The 24,468-nt window shown below is 38.8% G+C and overlaps 1 protein-coding gene across 1 annotated transcript; it reads left to right on the top strand.

Annotated features, from left to right (window-relative positions):
• Positions 1-4,749: 4,749 nt before the first annotated feature.
• On the top strand, positions 4,750-24,244 carry LOC117298059 (very low-density lipoprotein receptor-like). Its single transcript, XM_033781288.1, has 13 exons — positions 4,750-4,934; positions 5,450-5,560; positions 11,028-11,150; positions 14,276-14,395; positions 14,516-14,881; positions 15,004-15,123; positions 15,457-15,588; positions 15,738-16,152; positions 16,265-16,486; positions 16,690-17,090; positions 17,278-17,701; positions 17,868-17,994; positions 18,448-24,244. Exons 1-13 carry the CDS (start codon positions 4,862-4,864, stop codon positions 18,472-18,474), a joined length of 2,661 nt encoding a protein of 886 aa, XP_033637179.1. The 5' UTR covers positions 4,750-4,861; the 3' UTR covers positions 18,475-24,244.
• The last annotated feature ends 224 nt before the right edge of the window (positions 24,245-24,468 follow it).

Here is a 24,468-nt window from a genome sequence, read left to right as displayed (position 1 = left end):
TGTCTCAGCAACGTGTCCTGCGCCACGCGCCATCACCCCACCGTGGCCGGCCTCAAAAAAAGGTACAAGTTAGAGAGAGCTAAGATATATAAGAGGGGAAATGATCAATAATGTTGTGATGGTTCAAGGTGAGGCGAGGATCTTGTGTTTAAAGGGAACATTCATTCCAGACGTTTTTTGTTTCCACTTCAAAGGTTTCCTCCGGATCCCCAATGGGAACGTTGCTTTTGTGTTTCGAGCAAGTTCTCTGTCCTTGCAATATATATGATAACATTCATCAGGTGAAGGCGACTTTTTCCTTTGAGTGGTTTAAAGTTTGTGGGAAAAGACTTAGAAGCCCCATAGTGTGGCGCGTAACATGATAACACCCCGAAAACAAAACAACAATGCCCCCATATTGTCCTTCTGGTCCATCTATAAAACGATTAACGAGACAAGCTCGATAGTCATCTGTCCCCAACTCCCCCCCCCCCCTCCTCGCATATTTCATCGATGCCACAAAATAATACGTGTTTAAAGGAAACGTTGCCTTGGATCGGACGAGTTGGTCTAAAAAAAGCGTTTGAAACCGTTTGTTATGAAATGCAAATGGTTACAAAGATGTTTTAAAAGTAGAATATAATGATCCACACAAGTATCAACTCAAAATTGCACGGATTTCCATTTACATCGCGAACTCACTCTCTAAATGGAAAAGAGTGAAAAACACCACTCTTTACATTTCGAGCTACATGTCCTCCATACGGCTCTTCAAAAAGAGTTGTGGTTATTTCACTCTTTTAGAGGGGTTTCACTCCAGGACAGAGTGAAAAATCACTCAAAAAGATGCAAAATTCAATCTAAAAGAGTGGAAGACCACTCGAAAAAGAGGTGTCCTTCATTATGGCTCTTCAAAGAGTGCGTGTTCACTCTTTTACATTATGAGAGCACGGTCGGCCGGCCATTAATATATCGTCGTGTGCCCGGCAAAAGGACGTAAGGGAAAGTTCCCGGCAGAAGGACGTAAGCAATTTATGTTAAAATTTGTGTTTCAAGAATTATGAGCGGGAAAGTTTGGTAAATTTGTTGCCATGCAAAAGTCATTCTAGAAAGGTTAAATTCTGCATGGGGAATGGGGAAACATGTCTTCAGGGTAATTCTAGCAAAAGAACAAACAAAAATGACAAATTTTCATGTCAGGAGCCATTTTGTTGCTTACGTCCTTTTGTTACTGGGACGAACTACTTTATGTTCCCGGCAAAAGGGCGTAAGGCCTTACGCCCTTTTGCCGGGCACACGACGATATTATGGGAGTCAATAATTTGACTCCCATAAATGGCCGACCGTGTTAGTCGAAGAGGTAAAAAAGAAAAACCACGCAATTTCGAGGCATATTGTGTAGGTAGATCATTGTATTCTATTTACACCATCTTTCTACCCATGCATTTTATAACAAACGGTTACAGAACGCTTTTATTCAGGAAGACCAACTCGACCGATCCGAGGCAACCAAGGTTCCTTTAAGTCTGGCTTTAATATTGACACCCCCCCCACCCTCTCCGTAACAAGGCAGTTCCTTCAGCCATCTTCAGCAAAATGAATCTGATATTGAACTCGGGGGTCAGTTGTCGGTGAAACCATAGGCTGTCCTTATACTCCATGGTGAAACACTGCATGGGCCTATATTATGGGCTTTGCTCGAGGGTTGTCGGAGATCGCGAGGTATTCGGATGAACGTTTGATGTTTATCTCCGATCCGAGTCCCTCATCGAATGATCAGTCATTTGCTGGTGATGTTCCATATAATTATTATGGTCACGTCCTAAGCTATCCTGGGGTCGAGGTAGTTTGGAATGGAGGTCGAGGTTGCGTACGATCACGATGGCATTATCAAGTGATGACAATGTATTTTTGTGACATCATGACAACAGAGCTATGACTTGACAGGCGATTTTTGCATCTCATAGAATAATGTCAAACAACATTGTGCTAGATAGACATATTGCAGTGTCAGCTGTTTATCTTATATGCCCTTGAATTAATTTGAAAACTACGACATTTCATGTAAGAATTTCCCATATTCATGACCAGTGTATATAATATTTCGTGGCCAGTCGGATCGCTAATGAAAAGGCATCTAAGGCCGTGTCCGAAACGACGACTTCGGCTACAGCTACGTCTAGATCAGCGCGTCTACCAGTGTTAAAGAATAGGCAGACGCGCGCGATCTAGCCGTAGCTGTAGCCGAAGTCGCCGTTTCGGACACGGCCTTAACTCTTGTAAGGGAGGGTCTCTGAGGCCCTCAGACAGCCGTCGCGTCATGTTCACGTGGTCATTATGTGTGTTTATTCTACATAATATCAGGTCTACTTTTCAAATAAGTTGACAGATCGGTCACTTTGACGACGACAAGGGAGTGTCTTGCATTTTATTGTAGCAATTAATTTTCTCTAACTTGTTTCTTGATCATATTATTAGCCCACTATTGTTACGTTAATGCCGACTTGGCAAAAAACCTTGGACATTCGCAACATTCTTTCTAATTGTGAGTGCTAGCTCCAATAGCTAGGGTCCTAGCTCTATGCTCCAACTATATTCATCCAGGGAAAACTCGTTTGTACCGTGGTCATCGGAGAGCCAATTCGGATACAAGAACCGTTCTCTTCCAATGTGACGCCTGACATGTCCGGTTTAAAACAAAATCACCTGTTTCATTTGGGGGTTTTAATTTTTTAAGGGAACTAAGGTATTTGCCAACTACATGAAATACGGAAAAGATCTCTAAGGCGAACCTTAGATTGCCCCCCACCAAAAAAAAAAAAAAAAAATGCCTACACTTTTTCGATCAATGTGTGTGCGCTCCTGCTCTGTCTTCACATGGAGGAAGAAATATACCTCCTCGGTCTTCAGGACGTTTACCTATAACAGACTTAAGGTTAATGTTTCACCGCTGGAAAATGTGGCTCTTATGTGGGTTTTCTTTGGTGTGATCATTGAAAGCGGCAATTTAAGCTACCACTTAAAAATGGGTAGGTACAATGCCTGAATGGGAACATTGATGCGGCGCCTCTCCTGTGCCACACAAGGCGTTGACCACAGGTATGCCTGGAACGTAAAGGCGGTGGCATGAGAAGCCAAGAGAACACAAATAGTAAGGATGAAAAACGGGGGACTCACTTCTATCCTGAGACCGTCATAAGAACCAATAAGAAACATTTACCAGAAGTAGGCCTAAATAAGCAAATAAGTCTCACTGGAAACCCATGATTGTCATTCTATATTTTATAAGCTAAGCGAAGCGAACAAAATACAGCCCCAAATCAATTGAAGTTTTGTTAGAGTTCTAAACGGATAGTAGGTCTATTCTGAAACTAGTAAACTTCCCTCTACTTATTTATTTTCCATACGATATTGTTATGTTGCTTTGAAAACATTAATGTGAATTTATACCTCCATGGTAGGACCATAACCTGACAACCATACTTCAATAACTAATCACAAATCCTTAGCCACCCGTTGTGTTGTGTATACAAAGTTAATGAAGGGGTGTGACGTCACTGCGTGTTAGCAACAAAGTGCACTAACCTATCACGTAAATAAACACACGCAAAATGAAAACACAACATGCCAGTCGCAAACCACGAAGCGATAATCATAAGGCGTTAGTTAAAACTATCGCGGGATCAATGGTCGAACACCGCCTAAGATTATTGTGCTATTTTACTGAATTTTAATGTAAACAAAATTAAATAGGACTAGGCCTCACCAATTAAAATCGCCATAGGCCTAACACCCTTTTTTATAAACCAATTTTTTAAACACTAATACTAAGTGAATGTAATTGTGGGCACTTCCTGGTACTATATGCTTTCACTTTCATAATTATTTTCGGGGTAAGGCCTAGTGAATTTCCTACTCTCAAATGTTTTTAAATCATTTCTTGAGAAAGACTAATTTTCTAGCTTCGGGTGTCACAATTTTTAGCGAAGTGTATTAGGAATATTGCTGTGAACAAAATAATAAGCGGGAGAACAAAATTTAAACAGCAAAATGTTCTAAATTTTTCAAATTCGGCCCGTTGATAACAAGTGACGTGTGGATGAGTTCACATCAAAACAAATCATTTTATATTTTTATCATTTTTTACAAAGTATGGTAACCGTAAACATTCTCAGAAAGTCCCGTTAGCATTCTCGCATAATAAAAAGACTATGCCAAGAATGTAGCGGACATTTTCATAATGAGTATTGGCATTATTCAGCCGGTAAAACCATACAACCGTTTCTTAGGCTCTCTTTAGTTTCCAGACGTAGCACGAAATTTTCATATTATTCTTTTTTATATAAAGGCCTTTTCGGAATCGGGACATGCAAAGTGTGCAATGACTTTGAAATTCCTGGCTAGTTATTTAAATATAACACTGAATTATATTCCAGCAAAGAAAAGTAGGCCTACGTGTAAACAACAGACAGCACATGACTGTCTGGCATGGTAGACAGACTCACTGGAGGTAGTAGAAAATTCCACTCCCAGGCTCTGACCCTTACGACGGAGCATACTTGGAAAGCTTTCAATTTTTGCAAGATAATGTATTTACCCGTTGAAAACTGAGGCGTGGTGTCCCTTCTTCAGTGTTGGCAGAGGCCCAAGTTTACTATTCGCGCGTAGTAGCGGCAAACCAATTACGCGACGAGTATGCGTGTGACGTCATTGCAAAACATACTACACAGCGGCGCGACACACACGACAACGAGGACTCGTGTGTGTTTTTTATGTAGTGCTTCAGAAATACATAAAGCGCGGACGAACTGAGACTCGAGAGAACCTGTCTACAAAAAACCTTTGATTTTACACACATTTCGTCTATAAGTTGACCGCTACTATGGAGCATACGTTGCGGATATTTACTGTTGCTTCGTTACTGTTATTTGTGCTGTTTTTCAGAGGAGTAAAAAGTAAGTACACTGTGTATTTTTAGAGTTTTACGGTTGGGTTTCTCGAAGCATTTTGGTTGCATCAGCTCACCGGTGATTCGGTCCAGCGATCAGCATCGCGACCACGCCATGTCTGGTTAAATGGCGGGCCAGCCGGCGGCCGGTCCTAGGATTTTGTATCGCTCAATTCCCCCAAACAAACGTTACATACAAGCTTAAACTCACTGCGCCAATTCGTCAAGAATTAGTGTTCAGTTTTACATGAATATTGTCGATTTTACTTTTACTTACCATATTTCAGGTTGAACTGCCGGCCGACCGGCATTTTTTTGCCAGACAATTTTCTGTGGATCATCTTCCGTCTTGGGCATGATGCCAAGAAGGAAAACTACACCGTCGCCGTCAGTTTCAGCTTTCATATTGTGCCATCTCTCTGTATTTTCTTGAAATTTTCAAATGGATATTTTATGAATTTCAAAATTATACGTATTTGTGGCAACAATTTAACGTTATTTTGTTGATGTTTTCTTTTCTAGGTCAATGTGGACCTGACCAGTTCAAATGTCAGAACGGAAAGTGTATACCCCAAATTTGGACATGCGATCAAGAAGATGACTGTAGCGATAATTCCGATGAACTCGACTGTCGTAAGTAAACTTTACATACATTTCCACGTTTGTCTTTAATTTGAAAACAACTGAAACACTAACTAATTTAAAATGTAACAAATTGTCAGATTATTTCGTCCCTCTTTCATTTTTAAATGTTGTGTCGTCTTTGCTTTTCATAAGTTCGTGTTTTAAAAAATAGTACTTTTTTGTCAGTAAGAGAATGTTTAAGTTCTTCTAGAAATGTTATCTGTTTTGATTGTATTTTGTCATCATTTATTGGTCTTTTGGTGATGTGAATTTTGTCGTTTGGTGAACTTGAATATTATTTACGCACGCCGGCATGTTGTAGTAAAAAAAAGCCGGGCGTGTTGATATTTACAATGTTATGGTTTTGGCCAGCTAGCAACTGCGACTCTCTGATTGGCTGAGTGCCATGAATACTGAGAGTCGGGCATTTGTGAATCAGTGGCGCGATATGTCTATTGAATTATGCATGAGTAGCGCCTTCTGATTGGCCAGTGTTACATCGACTGAGGTTATGTGAACCAACAGGGTTGCTGGGATGATGGGCTTGGCTCATTAATATGCAGTGGTGTGTAAAAAAAAAAAATGTGCTGGGCGGTGCTGCTGCATGCTGTAGATCGCAATAAAACAGTTGCAGTAAATCAATATGCCATTTTTTTTTAAACACTCTGGCACTGTTTATACCATGTACATTTGTATTTGTACATGTACAGTATGTATTTATATCTTTCTTTTTAATAAAACATTTTGTATTTGAAATTGAATTAAACATTTTGCAAGTTAAATTTTAGTTGAAACTGAACCATACTTGTTTTAAGTGGGTCATGTATGTAGGCTAGGTATATGTACATTTTTGTAAGATTGGCAAGAAGATTGTATATAACTGGTTAAATATTGCAGGTATACTTGTCAGGGTTTTTGTGTTTAGCTTCATCTTTGTTTTTATTTTATTTGTTTTAAAATAAAATAAAAATGCCTTCTCTCAAAACTGCTTTTGTATATTAATCAAAAACCCCGACAGCCCTTTAAAAGCCGTGCATCTCACAAATCCTAGTGAATGAGTCGGAAGATTAAACCCTTATTTGGCGATGCGAACATGACCCCATATTGTCCTAGTGTCACCCTGTTCTGATGAGTAAGGGGCTGCAAAGGAAGCAAGTGCTTAAGAAGTCTCCATTCAGACGGAAAAACTAAGTCATCCAATGAACTTTTTTGACCTCCGGATGTGTTGAGCCCCCCATTGACAAGAAGATTTGTTAAAGCGTTCCAATTAGATCGTTAAAACAGCAAGGATGTTTGGTCTTTTCCAAGTACATTTAGCTTCATTAGGAAATATGTTCTAATGTCTCTTTTTGAAGGCAGTTTATTTTACTCGGAGTGACTCATTTCATGACTTGCCTTCTTAAATTTGTGTGTTATGTAAACAGTAGGATAAAAATATCTTTTAAACAGATCCGCAGGATTTTAAAGTGCTTCCCTAAACTGTTAAATTGCATTTTATCCAATTGGCAAATATTTGAGGTGTTAAAATCGGGTACTTTTTGCTATCTTTAAAGTGTGTGCATAGTGTAGGCCTACTTTTTATCTTATGAAGATTATACTCTTTAGAGTAAAACACCATTTGTCAATATTTAGTAGGTCAATAGCTAATGATAAAATTCTTAAATTTACCAATTGGTGTTTAACTTCCAAGCATTTGTATCAAGTCAATGGTTGGAAGTTTTCTAGTACGTAGTAGGACCTATGACAATGCATTTATGTATGCAAGTATTTTTTTTTCAACTGTAGCTTCATTATAATGTTTGATACAGTTTAGTTAATACAATAAAAAAAAACAGCAGTGGGCCTCTGAGTATGCAGCCTAACATTGATTTGTTTGAAACGGTGATTGTCCTATAAATTGGATTCTCAGAAACTAAGGTTGCTTGTGTGGTACAATAATAGTGGATTCATTATGGACTTCGGTGCGTATTTGTAACCTTTGTAACCTAGTGAGCTTTAATCAGGATTACTTAGCATTATAGCAATGCATTGGTGGTAGACTTCCTAATTTGTTCAAAACCACTGGAAGCATACACAATGGCCAACCCTCCATTTTTTTTTACTGTAAAATGTAAAATATTCATCAACCATAGAAAGCAGCAAAGAAAGAAAAAGAAGGGGAAAACGATTTTTTATGGGGAGGTGATAAAGATTTTGATTATTTATGAGTTTTGATTGTTAGGATTTAGAATGGAAGAATGGCCGACTACAAAAAATCGCTTTGTAATCATCACACCACCTTGGGGTTATTGTGTGAACAAGGTGAACTTTATACACAAATACCACACCTAGTTGTAAATCTGTGCTATGGTGGTACCATAGCTCAGTTATGGTGGTACCCATGCCTCCCACTCAACATTCCCCGACTCTATTTACATACAAATAAACACTGTTTTTGTTATTCATGGTGCCATTTTGAAGCCCTCCACACACTCCAGCCCCAGTGCAAATTTCCTGTCTGATCAATGGATTGTGGTGGTGCACCCTAAGCTGTGCAAGAAAAGGCCTTGTGTTTGGTGTTAAGCTTAAAGCCAACTGAAGAACACAGTAAGCTGTGTGTAAAAAGCCAAGTTTGAAGGCCGAATGATCTGGTTTTGAGGGGGAAAATGTAATCCTTCCTGTTAAATAAGACAACATGATCCTTGCCTTCTGGAATTGGACAAAGTCTAAAAACAGAAAGGCTCAACATTCCGATTGCATTAAAGTTTCTTTTCCAAAGAAAAAAGTCCAGCTGAAGTCATTGTACAAAAGCAACTTGGCATGTGTTGACTTGCAGTTTCTCTACTCATCCTGTTGTGATGGGAGCCTGCAACAACTTCAGCACATAGCAATACATTAGGCCTAAACATTTGGCTAGCCAATCAGTTATTTCCTTTACCCCCTTGCCCCATTGCAAACCTATTAACCATGGTGACCATGTAATCCCTAATTGGAGCTCTCTCCAGCTGGATTCATGCCATGTACACATTGTCAGTGGCCTGTTGTGATTGGCCAGTAGCGCAGTCATGCCATCATCTGATGTATTGACTTGGAGGCCACGCAAGAAATACGCCTTGTTTTGAGGTTTGACAGTGAGGTCATCCTGAATCAATTTCCCAAATTGGAAGAATTCAAATATCAGTTGAAGAGCATTGTACTGAAATGTAAATGTATAAAAGTTACGGAGTGCTGCAATAATTACAACAGGCGCGGAGTTATTTGGTCATAGAGTCAAATTCAAAGAGAAGTGACCACAGCGTGAAACGGGGACAATTATGTACATGTCATGCAACAGAAAATTAGTATTCAATTCAGAACCTGTTTACGTACTTGCAAATTTCATTGTAAATGTATGTATTTACCTGTTTCTTCTTCATTGAAAATAAAGACTGACTTGTCTTGAGGAATACGAGAAACAATACTTTTCACTCTCCCTGGTTGGTGATTATCTGCTACAAGATTCCCAGGCTGGAAACAGTCCAATAGTAGGCCACAACATTGTGGCTGGCTGACACCGCCCTATATGGAATGTCCAATCAGAACTACAAAATGATGTGGTTTTTGGTCTCAAGCCATTATTTATTCTGAATGCAGGGATGACTCAATTTTCACCTGCTCTGAAGAGGGGAAAGGTTTAGTGGTGGTCTTTAATTAGGTGGCCTTTGAATATAATCCTCTGTGGTGAATAATAAGTTTGTCTACAGTGTGATTAATTATTGGACGTTTTAAACTGTATCAAAGGGGGGCTTTGTTGAGGGAAACATGCCACATCAAGTCCATTAAATAGGGGCATGAAGATTTGCATATTGATGAATTATTCATAAGTCTTTCACCTTACTCTGCGGTTTCACCAAATTATGTTATCTTGTTAGTTTTAACAAGTTGGACATATTTTCTCAGAAAGGAGAGGAATGTTTCACAACCTTTAAAATGTTTATTCTTGGGCGGCGGTTAGGTAGAACAGACCGCATAGGCCTATATTTTTCAGTTCAATAAATTCTTTTGAAAATCTTTCATTTAATCCTTCATTGAACTCCCTTCATTGAATTCACCTTTCCAAAAGCCAGATATTTCATTGTAGCTTTTTGTTAGGGATCTGGGATTAAAATTTATAGGCCTATAGCGTAAATGTGGGGAAATAAAGATTTGGGGGTGGTTGGTTTGTTGTTGTTGTGTTGGCTTGTTTTGTCAGAGTTTCATTGTAAACCACCATTTGTTAACTTCTGAAGTCCCTAAATTTCATCTATTTCCATTTATAATTCCCAATTAAAAAATGTTATTTTTAATTTTACATCAACATCATCTACTAATTTTGACTTGATTGTTAGAAATCATCGATTGAATATAACTATAGCAAATAAAAACAACAGGTGATGTACTTCCTGTTTTAACAGCGGTTAACAATTGATTTTTCTTTCATTTTTTTTAAATGAAAACTCTTTCCATAGACCTTTTGTTAACCTTCAATGTAACCTCCAAACCAAATTTGTCAATATAATTTCTAAAAGTGTAAAAATGCGTGGGGTTTGTTTGTTTCTGTTTATGGTTCAGTCCCAAAACCCATAACAGGAAATAAAGATAAATTAAGCTAAGGTTAGAGTTGAACCAGTTCAAAAATGCAACCTACATAAACATTCTGATTGCCATCATCGTCGCAGAAAATTGTTTTTGCTTACCTGGTTAGGAACCAGTGAGTAAAATTCCCATGTGGCTGACCTGGGTCACCAGTTCTTGCCTAGGAAACCAATTTTTGAAGGCCAACATTTTTAGAAAATGCTTTGCCTGCATTTTACTCAACATTCAGTTGAGAGTATTTTGCCGTCTTGGGATTTTCCAGTTTTTGCATTATTTTGAAGAGAAAAGGGGAGATGGCTCTTTACATTTGAGCATTATGGGGGTGATGTTTTTCAAAATTACTAAGATATCAGACAATCTTCTTGGATAATGAATACGACCTAGCTCTATGATAGGATGGTACCAGTCTATTAGGTACCATGTGGTGCTCTTCTCATACTCCACAAGGTTACTGTAGCATTTTCACACCTGCTACAACAATAATGGGTAGTTTCCCCCCACTCTCACTGAAGGTCATTAGTTCAGTAAAGTCCAAGGAAGGGCTATCACGTTCACTGGGCCGCCATGCTGGGACCACACCATGCTTCAAGTGTCAGGGAAATACTGGGGATTGTTAGTGGCGTGGTCCGGAAACTCGACATCATACGATTTGTTGGGGGGGGGGGTGGATATACAATAAGATGAGATAAATTGCAATATGGTATGGGGGGGGGGAAGAAAACATGTAAAAAAACTATGATGATTTAAAGAAACTGTACTAGAGTACTAGAGGGGTAAATGGCGGAAGTATCCAAACAGAAGACCGACTGTTATCTTTTGTTATTTAATTTAAGCTTCATGGAGTTTAATATAAGTTTCTTCTTTTTTTCTTGATAATTTTCAGCGCAAAGAACATGTAGCTCGACCGAGTTTGAATGCAAGAGTGAGCACTGTATCCCAGGAAGATGGCAGTGCGATGGTGATTCTGACTGTGCTGATGGTTCCGACGAAGATGTCTCACAATGTGGTAGGTTTCATTAATTATCTGAAACTCAACATTGTTTTTATTTTGAGTTGGGTTTCCAGGCTACAGCTTATCCAGTGGATAAGCGCTTTTAGGATATTCATTGTTAATTTTGGTTGACAAGTGCATGAGACCCATGTTTACTGAAAAATGAGTTTTGATAAGAAATGTTTACTAAACTATCAATTTAGTCTACACTTAACACCTCGGTCACTGTAACCAATCTGAAAGAGCAAAGTTCCAGTTCTTCAAAGTCGGCCCTTGTCCTCCTCTTTCTTAAAGATAGACGATCAAGCAGTGTATTGTTTTCACCTTACTCATTCTATTAAGGCACTTGAAGCAAGGAAGTTAAGAAATTATCCTGCAAGTCAACGACTGAGAAAGCATCCAGACTGCCCGGGGTTACTTAACTGTGGGCCGGAGCAGCTTGGTTTGCAAACGGAAAAAGAATTAGAACTCTGCTGGTGCCCTCCACCAGATTGTTGACCTTTTGCAAGTTCAACTTTTGCCCTCTGAAAAAAAATACAGAAAATGCAACAAGTAGGGTAGAGGAAGGGCAAAGGTCAAAGAGTAGGTAGAAGTCAACCCTTAAATTCATTTTTTAATTTTGTATGTTGAATTTAAACAGCAATGTTGACAGCGGTTTGATTGTTTGTTTATAAAGAAAGAAATTATATTTTGCTGGTTTCCGGTGGTTTGGGACAACCTTAAAAGAAATTTACATTTCCTGGTCTTTTATAAGGTAAAGGTTTTGGGCAATGGGGAAACAGTCTATTGTTGCACCATTGTGTACCTTTAACACTTAATCATTTACTGAGTAAATGTCGGTTATCGTTTCCTTTGATATCTATTGAGTGCTTGTTTCCGTTTTCTAATAAAGTACAACGACTGGGAACCTCAATGCTGATTGTGGTTTAGATTAGTTGGCAATGTATTCAGCACATTTCTAGTGTTTGCATGTAGAATATATGCGTTACTGATTGGCTTTTTAACTTTATTCTTTTGCAAGCCAAACAATGAAGACATTAAACTATTGAAAGACTTTGTATTGTATTTATAAGCTGTTAAGAATGTTCTTGCTTTTTGGGGGGAAGATTTCTGAACTCCCTCAAAATAACTTTGTAGGCTCAAATCACCGTGCCTATTTCGACCTGCATGGTTTAGTCATACAGAGTGTACACCCCAATCCAAAATGCTTTCCGCTTGATAAACAAAATCACATGATTTTTAAATATGATACCAAATAGTTTGAGGGTTTGTAATGGTTGACTAGGCCACTTTCTTTCTATAACAAGTACACCAGTGTTGGGTTTTTTCCCTTTCATTTTTCCCATCCGAGGGTTATAACACCTTCTCAGGGTCGTTGCTAAAGGGACAATGATTCAACAGATCCCTTCATGCACTTTCACATACATCAACCCAGTGCCTTTTCAAGGAACCATTCTGAATAGTTTCCTTTCCTTTGTTGAGCTCTGAAATTCCTGGGCCTTTTGTTATGTAAAGATCTTCACTTGTACAGGTAAAGGTTGTGTGTAGCCAGGTAGGGAACAATCGTCTACGTAAATGCAAATCCCAATGTTTGGGGCTTTGAGAAAGAGCACATAGTTACACGCCCAGTCTAGAGCAATGGTGCGTTTCTGTAGAATCGCTTGGTCATAATACAAAACTGTACACCTTTGTTAAACTCAGTAGAGGGTCTACTGGCAGTGTTTGCCATTGGTTATTGTGGTCTTTGAGTGATGCTAATGCTAGCATGGCTTAAGTACGCAGTAACTGTGCCTGTCTTGAGAAAACTGCCCCATGTCATAAAAGGTATTCACAACATCAGAGCTTGAAGGTTTTTTTTTTTTTTAAATATCAAAGCCCAGAATTTATATGAAATAGTTGCTGGTGTAAACTGTCTCACTAGCCTTACTTTCATGGAACTGCTATGCTTGATTGGTCTTGGATCTATTATGTAACCTTGTTTTTTGAATACTGATAAGCCTTGCAACATCACCTGATGGTTGAGGGTTGAATTAACTAGTGTGCCCACGCTTCCACTTGCTGAGAGATCGACCTGGCTGGGAAATTTAATCATAAAAAGAAAAGATGTTACTTATTCATGGGTTAATTAGGCCAGTAGTGTAGTGGCAAAAAAACATCACCTTGCCTGATCTCTCCAATGCAAAGCGTATTCAAATTCAGATTTTGTTTTTATCATGGCTGAAAGCAGTGTGTACAAAACATTTTCAGTCCAAATAATTTGGCACAAAAAATGCTTCACAAATCATTCCCTGCAAGTTAAAAGTCATAAATGCAGAATTATTGGAGTAGATCAGTTTAATGTGAAAGCTATTAAATAAGTGTATTCACACCAAGATGAAATAGTACAAGTGCTAGTTTCCAGGTGTCTTTTTTCCTAAATAATGTTTGGCCATGCAGTAGAAACATCTGTCTGCCTGGCATTTTCGAGCTCACCAGAGCGGGGAGCTTATCGTGGTGCCATGCAGCATAGTGTTTAGGAGTCCCACGGATTGTCGGATTCAGTGCATTTGCATAAAGTCCAGACAATTCAGCACAGTTTGCATTGCAGGTCATACTGCGTCCAATTCAGGCTGTACTCTGTAATTACATACAACTAAAAATAAACCAGCAAGCTAGGTATAGCGGTTTTATGTGCGGCAAAAACGCAGTCCGAGTTTTTTTGTTTCGTGTGACTTGATGGTTTCCATATTTTTTTATAAGAAGGCCTGTTTAGGGGGACAAGGTTTTTCAATTCTGATGCCTTGTTCTTTCAAAAGGCATAGGAACAAGATTTACGTTTGCCTTATTTCCACTAGTAGGCTGTTGCTTGGTTTAATTTTTTGCATTTTGTTGAACCTCTTTCTCTTAGAATAGACAAGGATTTACTCTGGTATTGTTTGAAAAAAAATTGTCTCCCAAAACTATTTTGTATGTTTTATCCATGTCAAAATAAGACTGTACAGATTTGCATAAAGTCACTGACAACTGTAACTGCTACCATTTGAGATATTAAGCAGTTTTTAATGCATTAGTAACTCAACTAATTTCCTTTTGCTAATGTTGATATCTCTAAAAATAGAAGACATTTCAGTTTACCCACTATTTGCTTTTATTTTTTGCAGCTCAAAAGACCTGCCGTGCGGATCAGTTCAGTTGTGGTGAAGGAAGTACTTGTATCCCAAGCAGTTGGCAGTGTGATCTGGATAATGACTGCGACAATGGCTCCGATGAACTTAATTGTGGTGTGTAGCTTTTTCTTTCTCATGGGTTTTGGTATAACGTTTTAGTTTGAGTGTGACAATTATCAAAATAATGGTTATGAAAGTTGTATACATTTAAAGACTAATGCCATGTGTTTATAGGTACGATGACTTGCCAATCCAATGAGTTTACGTGCGACAACCAAAAGTGTATCACCGTCCGTTGGACCTGTGATAATGACGACGACTGTGGTGACAACTCGGATGAAGTTGGCTGTGCCGAGCCCTCTTGTGCCCCTAGCGAGTTCCGCTGCAACAACTCCTTCTGCATCCCTGAGCGCTGGGTCTGCGACGGTGACAGCGACTGCTTGGATCTTTCAGATGAGGGTAACTCCTGCATTGATGACCTACCGGCAACGCCTTGCTCTAACCGGGAGTTTGCCTGCGCCAACGGCGACTGCATTCATGAGTCGTGGAAGTGCGACGGAGACCGTGACTGCACAGATGGATCTGATGAAACTGACTGCCGTAAGTATTTAATCCTTACACTTTTTAAAACTTACTCTTAAAAACAAGCTTACTATCATTTACTGTCATTTACTATGACTAAGCTCTAAACTCTAACTTAGAATTGACTTTTCAATCAACAGATTTGGAGACATGTGCTTCGTACCAGTTTACGTGTGATAATGGTCTATGCATCGATGGCCTCAAGGCATGTAACGGTTTCCGGGACTGCTCAGATGGTTCTGACGAAAGCGGATGTGTTGGTAAGTCACTGTTTCATCCTTTTAAACTCGTTGCTAATTTGGTTTGATTTGATTCCTCACAGATGCACAGTTATTTCCACACTTTGTAAATATTAATAGTGAGTAAACCATAACCAGACAATGGCAGATTAATCAATGTAAACAGGCAAGGAAAAGGAGTCGGATTATGCAGATGATGCCAGAATTTAGACAATATGGTGAAACCATGGACTAACAGACTTTAATAAAAAAGGCTCTTCTTGTTGAGGGCAAAGAGATTGGGAAAAGTTTGATGTGACTGCTATCGATGTTTAGTTAGTACTATAAACATTGCTTTGTTTTTGTTCACTGCAGCCCCAGCAAGCCAGTGCGCTGAACACACCGAGTTTCAGTGTAACAGTGGAGAGTGTATCTCAATGACCCAAGTCTGTGATCATACCAACGACTGTGGAGGCTGGGAAGATGAACCACTTGGGGAAATCTGCTGTAAGTTAAACCTCCGGAATTATGCTCAATTGCTTAATTCAAATTTGTCTTGTCCATTTCGGAAATTGGATGGGGGCATAGCCAAAGACAACTTGTTTTGAAACAAAACAACTTTTTATTTCACAAAAATTTATGCTTGTCTTTTCCAGTCACCAACGAGTGCGAGACCAACAACGGCGGTTGCGCCCACACCTGTACCGATCTCCCCAACGGCTTTTACTGCTCCTGCAGAGACGGCTATGAACTGCAGGACAACAACTGTGTCGACATCAACGAATGCAAGACCATACACGGTATCTGTAGCCAACGCTGCGACAATTTAGAGGGCAGCTTTAAGTGCACCTGCGAAGACGGGTACACCCTCGAGAGGGACCGCTTTTGCAAAGTTGACGGTCCACATCCAGTCGTACTTTTCGCCAACCGTCATGATATTCGCTGGTTAGACACCCACACTGGAGAATACAAGTCTCTGTACAGCAATCTACGTAGCGCAGTGTCCCTCGACTTTGATGTGCCGACCAACACCCTACTCTGGACTGATGTAGTTGAGGAAAAGATTTTACGGTAGGTTTTTTTTTCACGCAAAGTACGTCCCTTCACTTTGCTTGGTAAGTTTGTTGTAATAATGTTGGAACAATGGGGCAATCATTCATGAGTTTTCTTCTTGACTTTGCAGTGGACCTCTTGATACTGATGGCACAGGGAACCCAGTGACCCTCATGGATCGAGTCGAGACGGCCGACGGCATTGCCATGGACTGGATCCATCGTAAGGTGTACTGGACCGACACTGGAAACAACTCAATCGGCGTCACATGCTTTAATACCGCGCAAACAAAGACTCTATTCACTACCGAGATTGATGAACCAAGAGCCATCGTTGTGGACCCAGAGACTGGGTAAGCATTGATGCCCCCTACCTTTAAATTAGGCGGTGAAAATTGTAAGAAGGGTTTTCAACAATTAATCTAGCTGCGTCGGCAGACAACAAATATTACGATTCAAAGTTCTTGTGAAATGATATCTTGATATCACCATATAAAATAAATTCTCCCTAGAATACTGATTAAGCATTTGTTTTTTGTTTTTATCGAAATTTTAGCTTCATGTTCTGGACTGAGTGGGGACAGTTGCCAAGTATCCAGCGTGCAGGCATGAACGGAAACTTCCGCACTGCCATCGTTGACTCCAACCTTGCCTGGCCTAACGGCATGACCATCGACTACGCCGGCGAGATGCTGTTCTGGATCGACGCGAAACTCCACACCCTCAGCACCTGTGACTTCAACGGAGCTGGCCGCCGCACCATCATCAACAGCCCTTCTCTCCTACCTCACCCCTTCGCCATCTCTGTCTTTGAGGACTCTGTCTACTGGACGGACTGGGAGAGACAATGTATCACCAAGGCCAACAAGTTCACTGGACTGGAACGCGAGGCCCTCCTGACAAATCTGAACTCCCCTATGGACATCCAGGTCTTCCACCCACAAAAACAGCCAAATCGTAAGTCACATTTTCAGTGTTTTTTCACCCCTAGAAACTTGCATTGCAGTTTTAATAATTTGTTGAGAGGCTTTGTATGTAATGTTCTGACCTTGTTTATTGTTGTGGAGCCCTTATTCATTTCTTGCTGACGATGTACCAAGGAAGGTTCATAGAGTTGATTCTCATCATTCAAATTTTTTTACAGGCACACCCAACCGCTGCGGAATTAACAACGGTGGCTGCTCAGACTTGTGTGTTGCTGCCCCATTGATAACAGAGAGCTCTGCCTCATACACCTGCCTCTGCCCTAACGGGGTTGCCCTCCTCGAAGACATGCGCACCTGCCAGGGGTCCTACCCAAACAACTCGCCCTCAACTGTATCTCCAGGACAGGTATCCCCGAAAACTCCTGCTTTGGGAGGAAACGTTCAGCCATTAGTGCCGGTGAAGCCGGGTCCCACCAAGGCAGTAGTGGGTCCCGACCCGGGTTCGGTAGCCACTAAGAAACCGAATGGTGTTCCTCACGTGGGTCCAACAGCGCAGCATCCAACGATGATTATCCTTCCAGTTGCCTTAGCTATATTCATTACACTCTGCTTGTTGGTTCTCATCTTGTTCTTCGTTTACAGGTAAGAAAGAAAATAAAACGGAAGTTGCACGCTGCAACAGTTATTAACAGACATTCACTTAACCTGGTTTCACATTCCTATAACCATTGATTTTTTTCAAGTGCTGTCATCGGTTCTCTTGTTGGTAATGTTTTTTAAAAAAATGTTTTTATTTTCCCAACTGTAGGAAACTCTACAAGAACAACAAGCGAACAATGCACTTCGATAATCCGGTTTACCGTAAGACTACAGAAAACCAAGTGTGTTTAACACAGCCGGACTACGAGCACAACCCGGGGAAATCATACAAACCTGTAAGTGACGTTGTCATCTAAGCGTTCATTCCTTCCAAATTTCGTCAGCAAGGTCCCTCCTACAATTGGACATATCCGCTTAGAAAATCTCTGCACCAAAAAATTGATGCTTGTGTTAATTTCATTCTTGTTCTCCTGCGCTATTAAACTCAATGACACCACAATGAGGCTGAAAGGAAGAGTAGTCTAGTCCTTCATTAGAAAATGTGGCTCCGTATCGGATTGTTAATTTGAAGGGATGCGACTGCTTTGTGGGACAGAAGAAGTAACAATCCTGATGGCTCTTTTTGGCTTTAACAAAAAGTACTTCTGGAATTTATCTACAAAGTACTTTGTATTATGATTTTGTTTGCATGAAACTGGCTGCTGTTTTCTGTGTTTGTATTTGATGTTGTCCCTATGTTTTAATTTTTGAGTGTTTATTTTGGTTTTTATTTTTCTATTCTGTTGCAGATAAAAAACCCTGATGAAGTTGCATAACCTCCCACCCTTCCTTCCCCCTCCCTTGAAATGTTGCAAAAGCCCGGACTCGTCAATTCCATGAGAAGTAAAATCCTTCCTGAACAGGCATGTTCCTCTTTATGTTTTCCCGCAGTATTTCTTTAGAAAATAAATGTATTTAAAAAAAAATAATTTATAAAAAAGTGGGTAAAGATGAGATTTCAAAAATGTCCAAAGGATTTTTTTAAATGGAAGAAAAAAAAAAAAACTAGTTGATTTTAACTTTTGCACATTTTGTAAGAAAACCGACTGGAAAAAAAATGTATTGTGGTCTTAGACATAGCATAGAATGTAGGGTTGTAGAACCAAAAAGGTATCTACGGTGTTATTAGTAAGGGAAACATAACTGTGGTGTATGCCTGTGTGTCGTTGACGAAAAGTGTCTGTTCTATTACATTGGAGGGAGTTAGTTTGTATTTATTACTAGATGGAGGTTAAAAACTACGGAGGTGAAACAGAGCACAGTTGACAACATTTTTGCAAACAGTTGAACCTCATTAAGATGAAATCAGACAGATGTGTGCAATCGCAGAAAATTTTCAGAAAATCGCTTTGATGTTGTTAGTGCAAGCATGCAACATACAATTTATGGTAGAGTCTTTTTGGAATCGTGCCATGCTTAAGATATGCACTGAACTTCTGGCAAACCTTTTGATGTGAACTGCATGTTGTCTGCAAAATCATAGACTGCTGTGTCTGAAGAGGTTTGATAAAATTGTGAAAATGATGAGAACTGTGTGAGGTGCTGTCTTTTTCAAACTTCGGCTGGAGCTCCAATCAAATTTGGTGCAGTGTCGTACCGCGTTTCCAACAAAAAACGAGCCATGGCCAATGTCTGACAAAAGCGCATAGTAAGATTAGATGCTCATTTGGGCGAGATGCGATGAGGTTCATTAATGCATTCCTTTATGACCGCTCGTATCCATGAGCCAAGAAAGTAGACCCCTTTTAAGAAAAAGAAAAAAACACTAAATTAACCAACTCACTGCAATACCAATGTTTCTGCCACTGGTTTGTATAAAACTTGGGTGGACCAGTGTGCAACAATAATGTATTGTGTATAGTTGATTTGTAGATATATATAACTGAAAAATACATTATTTCCTTATTATGCAACTGCAATGCAAAAAATGTGTTCATTGTGTTTAGGGAAACCACAAGTTTAAGTAGCAGAAATTAATAGTCTTTGGGGGATTATATCAGTCAAATTAAAACCAAAAACACTTTGGTGGTGTCAGGTTTGCAGCAGAATGTGTTTGGGGTAAGTTGCTGCAGAATAGAGACATGAAATAGTTACTGAACTTTCTCAAAACACAACGTGAAATAGTTGTGCTCCAAACACCTGCTGCATTACTGTGACAACCACCATGCTTGGCTTGCAACTGTTTAGTTGGCTTTAAAAGATGGGGGGGGGGGGGGAACATGGAAATCTTCACAGAAATTCAAAGCAGATATGCAGTGCACATGGGTTCTTTATAGAAGAACCTTTACAGGTTGAACTGTGGGTTGATAATGAGGTTCTGTGACCAGAGGGAAAACTAAGCAAATTTGCTTAATGCAGGACCCAATTTCTCAGAGTTGCTTAAGCAGAAAACATTAATTGACAGTATTCTGCTTAGCGTAAAATAAGCAGGTTACCAGTTACAGATAGTACATGTGACAGTGTATTTTTGGCAGGTAACCTCTTTGTCGCAGGCAATATTTTGCTTGGCTACCTTTTGTGCTTCAGCAGCTCTATGATATGGGGCCCAGTTAGCAAGGCCACCAATGATGAAATTATATCAGAAAACTTCAGTAAATGATTTAGAAGAGTCGAACACCATCTCTTGCCAAAGTGGGAAGGTTGCTCTAAAGAGACATATCTAGGGGTTTTGTTTTTCTTACAGTGCACATGGTAACATTGATACCTTATCCCACCACCTGCACCCCACTGGTCATAAGAACACTATTACATGGTCAATGTTGTTGTTCCCATACTATGCAGATCATTTTTGTGTACGGGCACATTTTTCAACCTGCCCACCAAACTTTGTATATTTAAAAAAAAAAAACAGCTTGAAGCAAAGTGTGTTTGTGAAAGCTTGTGAATCGTGTACATGTACTACCAACTTGGGACAGGCCAAGTACTACCTGTATTTGGGTAACAACAAAAACTTATTTATTAATTAACATGTTGCAAATATTAATAGTAAATATATATATATAAAATAGCCAGATAAAGTCAAACAGTGTCGTCATATGGAGCATGCAAACTCATTCTCAACGTCATGGATTGATTTCCACGGAAAAACTGGAAATTCATCCAAGGCTACTTGAAGTCAAGTCGGCCCCCTAAAAAAAGACCCAATAAATTCTGTAAATAGCTTCTTCTTTTTTTGATGTACTCATTAGCAATTGTTCCTTTTTTTGTAAATATATATATATATAAAAAGAGATATAATTTTCTATAAACCGACATATAGTTATTACATTGGCCGTCACTCAGGGAGAAGTATTCCCTAGGACGAGTTGTCAATACCGTATTTATTTTACTTAAACTAAAGTTTTCTTCGTTCGGACTTATTTTCCTACCCCCTCTCTCGCTTGGTCGTTGTATGTAGGATATGAGTTTGCATGTTCTTAAGATGGACTTGCTCCCCGAGAGTTTTGCAATATATTGAGCATTTCCCACTCATATGATGACACTTTCGAATGAAAATAAAATGTACATACTGTATGATATACTTAAACATTTAAATATATATTTAAAGAAAACGAAACTAAAAGTCATTGATTTATACCATAACATTCATTGGTGGCACCCAAAAAAAATTAAAAACAACAAAAACTGAATGAATAAATAATATTAGATGTTAGTCGATCGTTAATTAATAGTTGTATAGTTTAATTGAGAACTTGTAAATATTGCTTTGAGATTAATTACACAAGTGTTATCAATAATTACAATGGTTAATTATCTAACTGGAAAATTCAAAGCAACCGTAGGAGATTTCCTGTTCGCTTGCAAAACGCCAAAAAGTTCCTGAAACTGTGGAAAGTTGATTCATTTGAACTATTTCTCAAAAGCGGTAATTTCTATCCAATTTAAAGATTTTAAAGCCATTGTAATTTGGAATCACTTGTAAAGTATGCTCACCCCCAAAAGTCGGTCAATGTAGCATGTGGGTTTGGCAGCCTATTGACCAATATTTGGGTGTGAACATTTATAACTTTTTGTAAGCTTTTTCCCGATATTATGTTAAAAGTCCTTACATACTGTATAAGGACATTTGACATTGTGCGAAAAGGTAATTTTTACATTTGTCCTGCCTACTACTGTCTCAAAGGAAGACGATTATAAACTCAAAAGCAGCTCAATTGTCAAGTTAATTTTTCATTTAAGCAGCGGTCCAGCATTTTTCTTTTCAATTTGTTCAAGTTTTAGTTATTAATGTTGGCGCCGAGTGTAAGAGGAAAACTCAATTTTTTTTTTCATTTTCAGTTAGAACTTTTATTTTGTATCAAAATAGAAATGAGAAAGGACCGTTTTAATCAATTATAATTTGGTAATTTGTTTCCCTGTTTAATTAAGTTCAAACAGCAAGAGGAAGACTAAATTAGTCACAGAAGCTTGTTTAACAGTAAATAAAACAAGCCTTACATTGTTTGTAGATAATCAACAGTTTCTTAATTAATTTTCTTTTGTTTATTAGTGTACGGAAGAGCAGAGACTTTGTATGGAGTGTGTGTGTTGTTTTCCTTGCGTTTCAATGTTGATTTATTTTACTGAAGTTGAACGTTTTTCTTTAATCCTTTGCAACAAAATAGTTTTTTTTTTCAACATAAGTGTTTTTCTGTTGGTGAAATTGTATATTAACAACACAGTTTGCACCAACCATCTTTGTGGCCATCTTTGATTGTCCAATATGCAACAGGAACCAATTTCTTTGAAACAGACTGGTGCTTTTAAAAGAAAATGTTATATGGTGTTTTGTGCAGCATGTGGACCACACATATCTCTCAATCAACGGTCCTATTTTTAAACGGTAAACATTTTCAGAGGATAGCTCGAAACATAAAAATCCAAATTTGGAATCTTCGCACTCCTCGCTAAATAAAGTCTGTTTGATGTAGAAGTTGTTGAATATGTACATATCGTATTTGGAGACTGTTAACTTTTGATACGTATGTGCTTTTGGCTGTAAAAGTTTTGGCAACTTTGTGTGGGGAAAATGATGCAATGTGGTTTATATCTGTGAGTTGAAAGCGTGGTTTATTTATGTGCACAAATGACTTGTAAGATTTTAATAATGTGGTAAAGTGAACACGTATGTATGTATGTTGTTGAATGTGTTTTATACCAGTGGTAACATTTACAGTCAAGCAAAAGTCATAATTCGAGATGCAACAAATTTAAAAGGGAACATTTCGTACTTTAGTTGTGTGAATATTCAAAAGTAATAAGTTACTTGTAAGTGACGCTTTATGGATGTGTACATGTACATGCATTTTGACAAATTACTTGGCAAAGTTTTTTCCGTCTATTCTCTGCTGTTTTTAAAACGTGCACGTACTAAATAAAAATATGCAAAACAAAAATGCCTGCTTTCATGTGTAAAAAAGAAAGCCAAGTGGCTTAAGGGTATTTGTCCCCTAAACGATACAAATGTGGTGACGGAAGTTTACAATCTTCTACACAATTCACTGTTGGGGGATAAAATCCCCTCCCAATCGGCATGATGTTTAGTACCCAGACAGCACTCAATGTTAGTGTAATGTAGTGGCAAGGATTAGTCAGTGCCCCTGAGGGGAATTCTGAATATAGCGCGTAGTTGCTGTCAATGCACTTGAAATGAAATTTCAGGTGCATTTCTAAAGCTAAGCATGTCTCACTTGTTAAAACTAATTAGTAATTTTACAAAATCTTTGGGAATTGAGTTGTTACATTGAATGGTGTTTTCACTTTGATGCATTATTTATTTTAAAACCAAATCGCAGCTACTGATATGTTGCATACGCAGAACACAACATGCGTATCTATCATTTCCACCATTTTGGTAGTCAATTACTCTGTGTACAGTTTTCGAGTCGCAATATGGCGGATAGGATGGGCACGTGTAAGTGCGCTACATGTTGTACAATGTGTCAATATGCCATTTTTAACCTAAGGATTGGGGCACAGCTTAGGCTCCGCTTAGGCAACATAAAATGGCGATATTACAACACTCTACAATGCCAGGGCCAAATTCCATAGAGCTGCTATAAGCACATAAAGTAGCTAAGCACAACAAACTTATGCTTAGCAGAATACAGTTACCAGCCAAACTACCATGTCACATGTACAATTTGTGATCGTAATGTCGTGCTCATTTCTTCTAAGCAAAACATTGTTAAGCAGTATTTATTGCTTTTAAAAGCAGCTCTATGAAATTTGCCCACCAGATCACCCCCAAAAAACATGGATTTTCTGTCAAGCCAACCTAAGACATGTGTTGGAGAGTTTTGACCACAGTTGTATTATTCAATCCAGACTTGCATGCTGTTTTACATCGAAGATCGATGGTTTTAAATTTAAGCTTGGATCAACCTTTCCTACACTTCTGAGATTTTGCACAATCTCGCTATACAAATTAACTAGACATGCCTGCAATTTAATAATGTAAAAAGAGTAAAGCTGGGTGTATGTACAGTGTAGATTGCTTTTATGTGTTTATTTGGTTGTAAAAAGCCAACTTCCATCCATGTTATAAATAAATTTACTGAAAAAGAACTGATTGTGTCTTGTACGATTTATGTTATTTATTAATGTCAAAAATTATGTTATTTATTCATGAATCTTGAATTGGGTACAGGACTTTGTTACACTAGGATAGGGAAGTAAAATAATAACACATTTTCTCAAAATATACGAGTTCTGCACGGCCTCGGGCGAAGAAAAAAATATTGTTAGTTATAGACTTTTTGTCGTCGTTGGCAACTTGAGTTCAACAACTG

This window comes from Asterias rubens, chromosome 12 (assembly GCF_902459465.1).
Source record: "Asterias rubens chromosome 12, eAstRub1.3, whole genome shotgun sequence".
NCBI lineage: Eukaryota > Metazoa > Echinodermata > Asteroidea > Forcipulatida > Asteriidae > Asterias > Asterias rubens.
This window is presented reverse-complemented; position numbering and strand designations above follow the sequence as displayed.

Coding starts and splice junctions, on each gene's coding strand:
- LOC117298059 (XM_033781288.1), top strand. CDS start 4,862: ATGGAGCATACGTTGCGGATATTTACTGTTGCTTCGTTACTGTTATTT. Junction 5,561..11,027: donor TTCCGATGAACTCGACTGTC/GTAAGTAAACTT, acceptor GATAATTTTCAG/CGCAAAGAACATGTAGCTCG. Junction 16,487..16,689: donor GTTGTGGACCCAGAGACTGG/GTAAGCATTGAT, acceptor TCGAAATTTTAG/CTTCATGTTCTGGACTGAGT.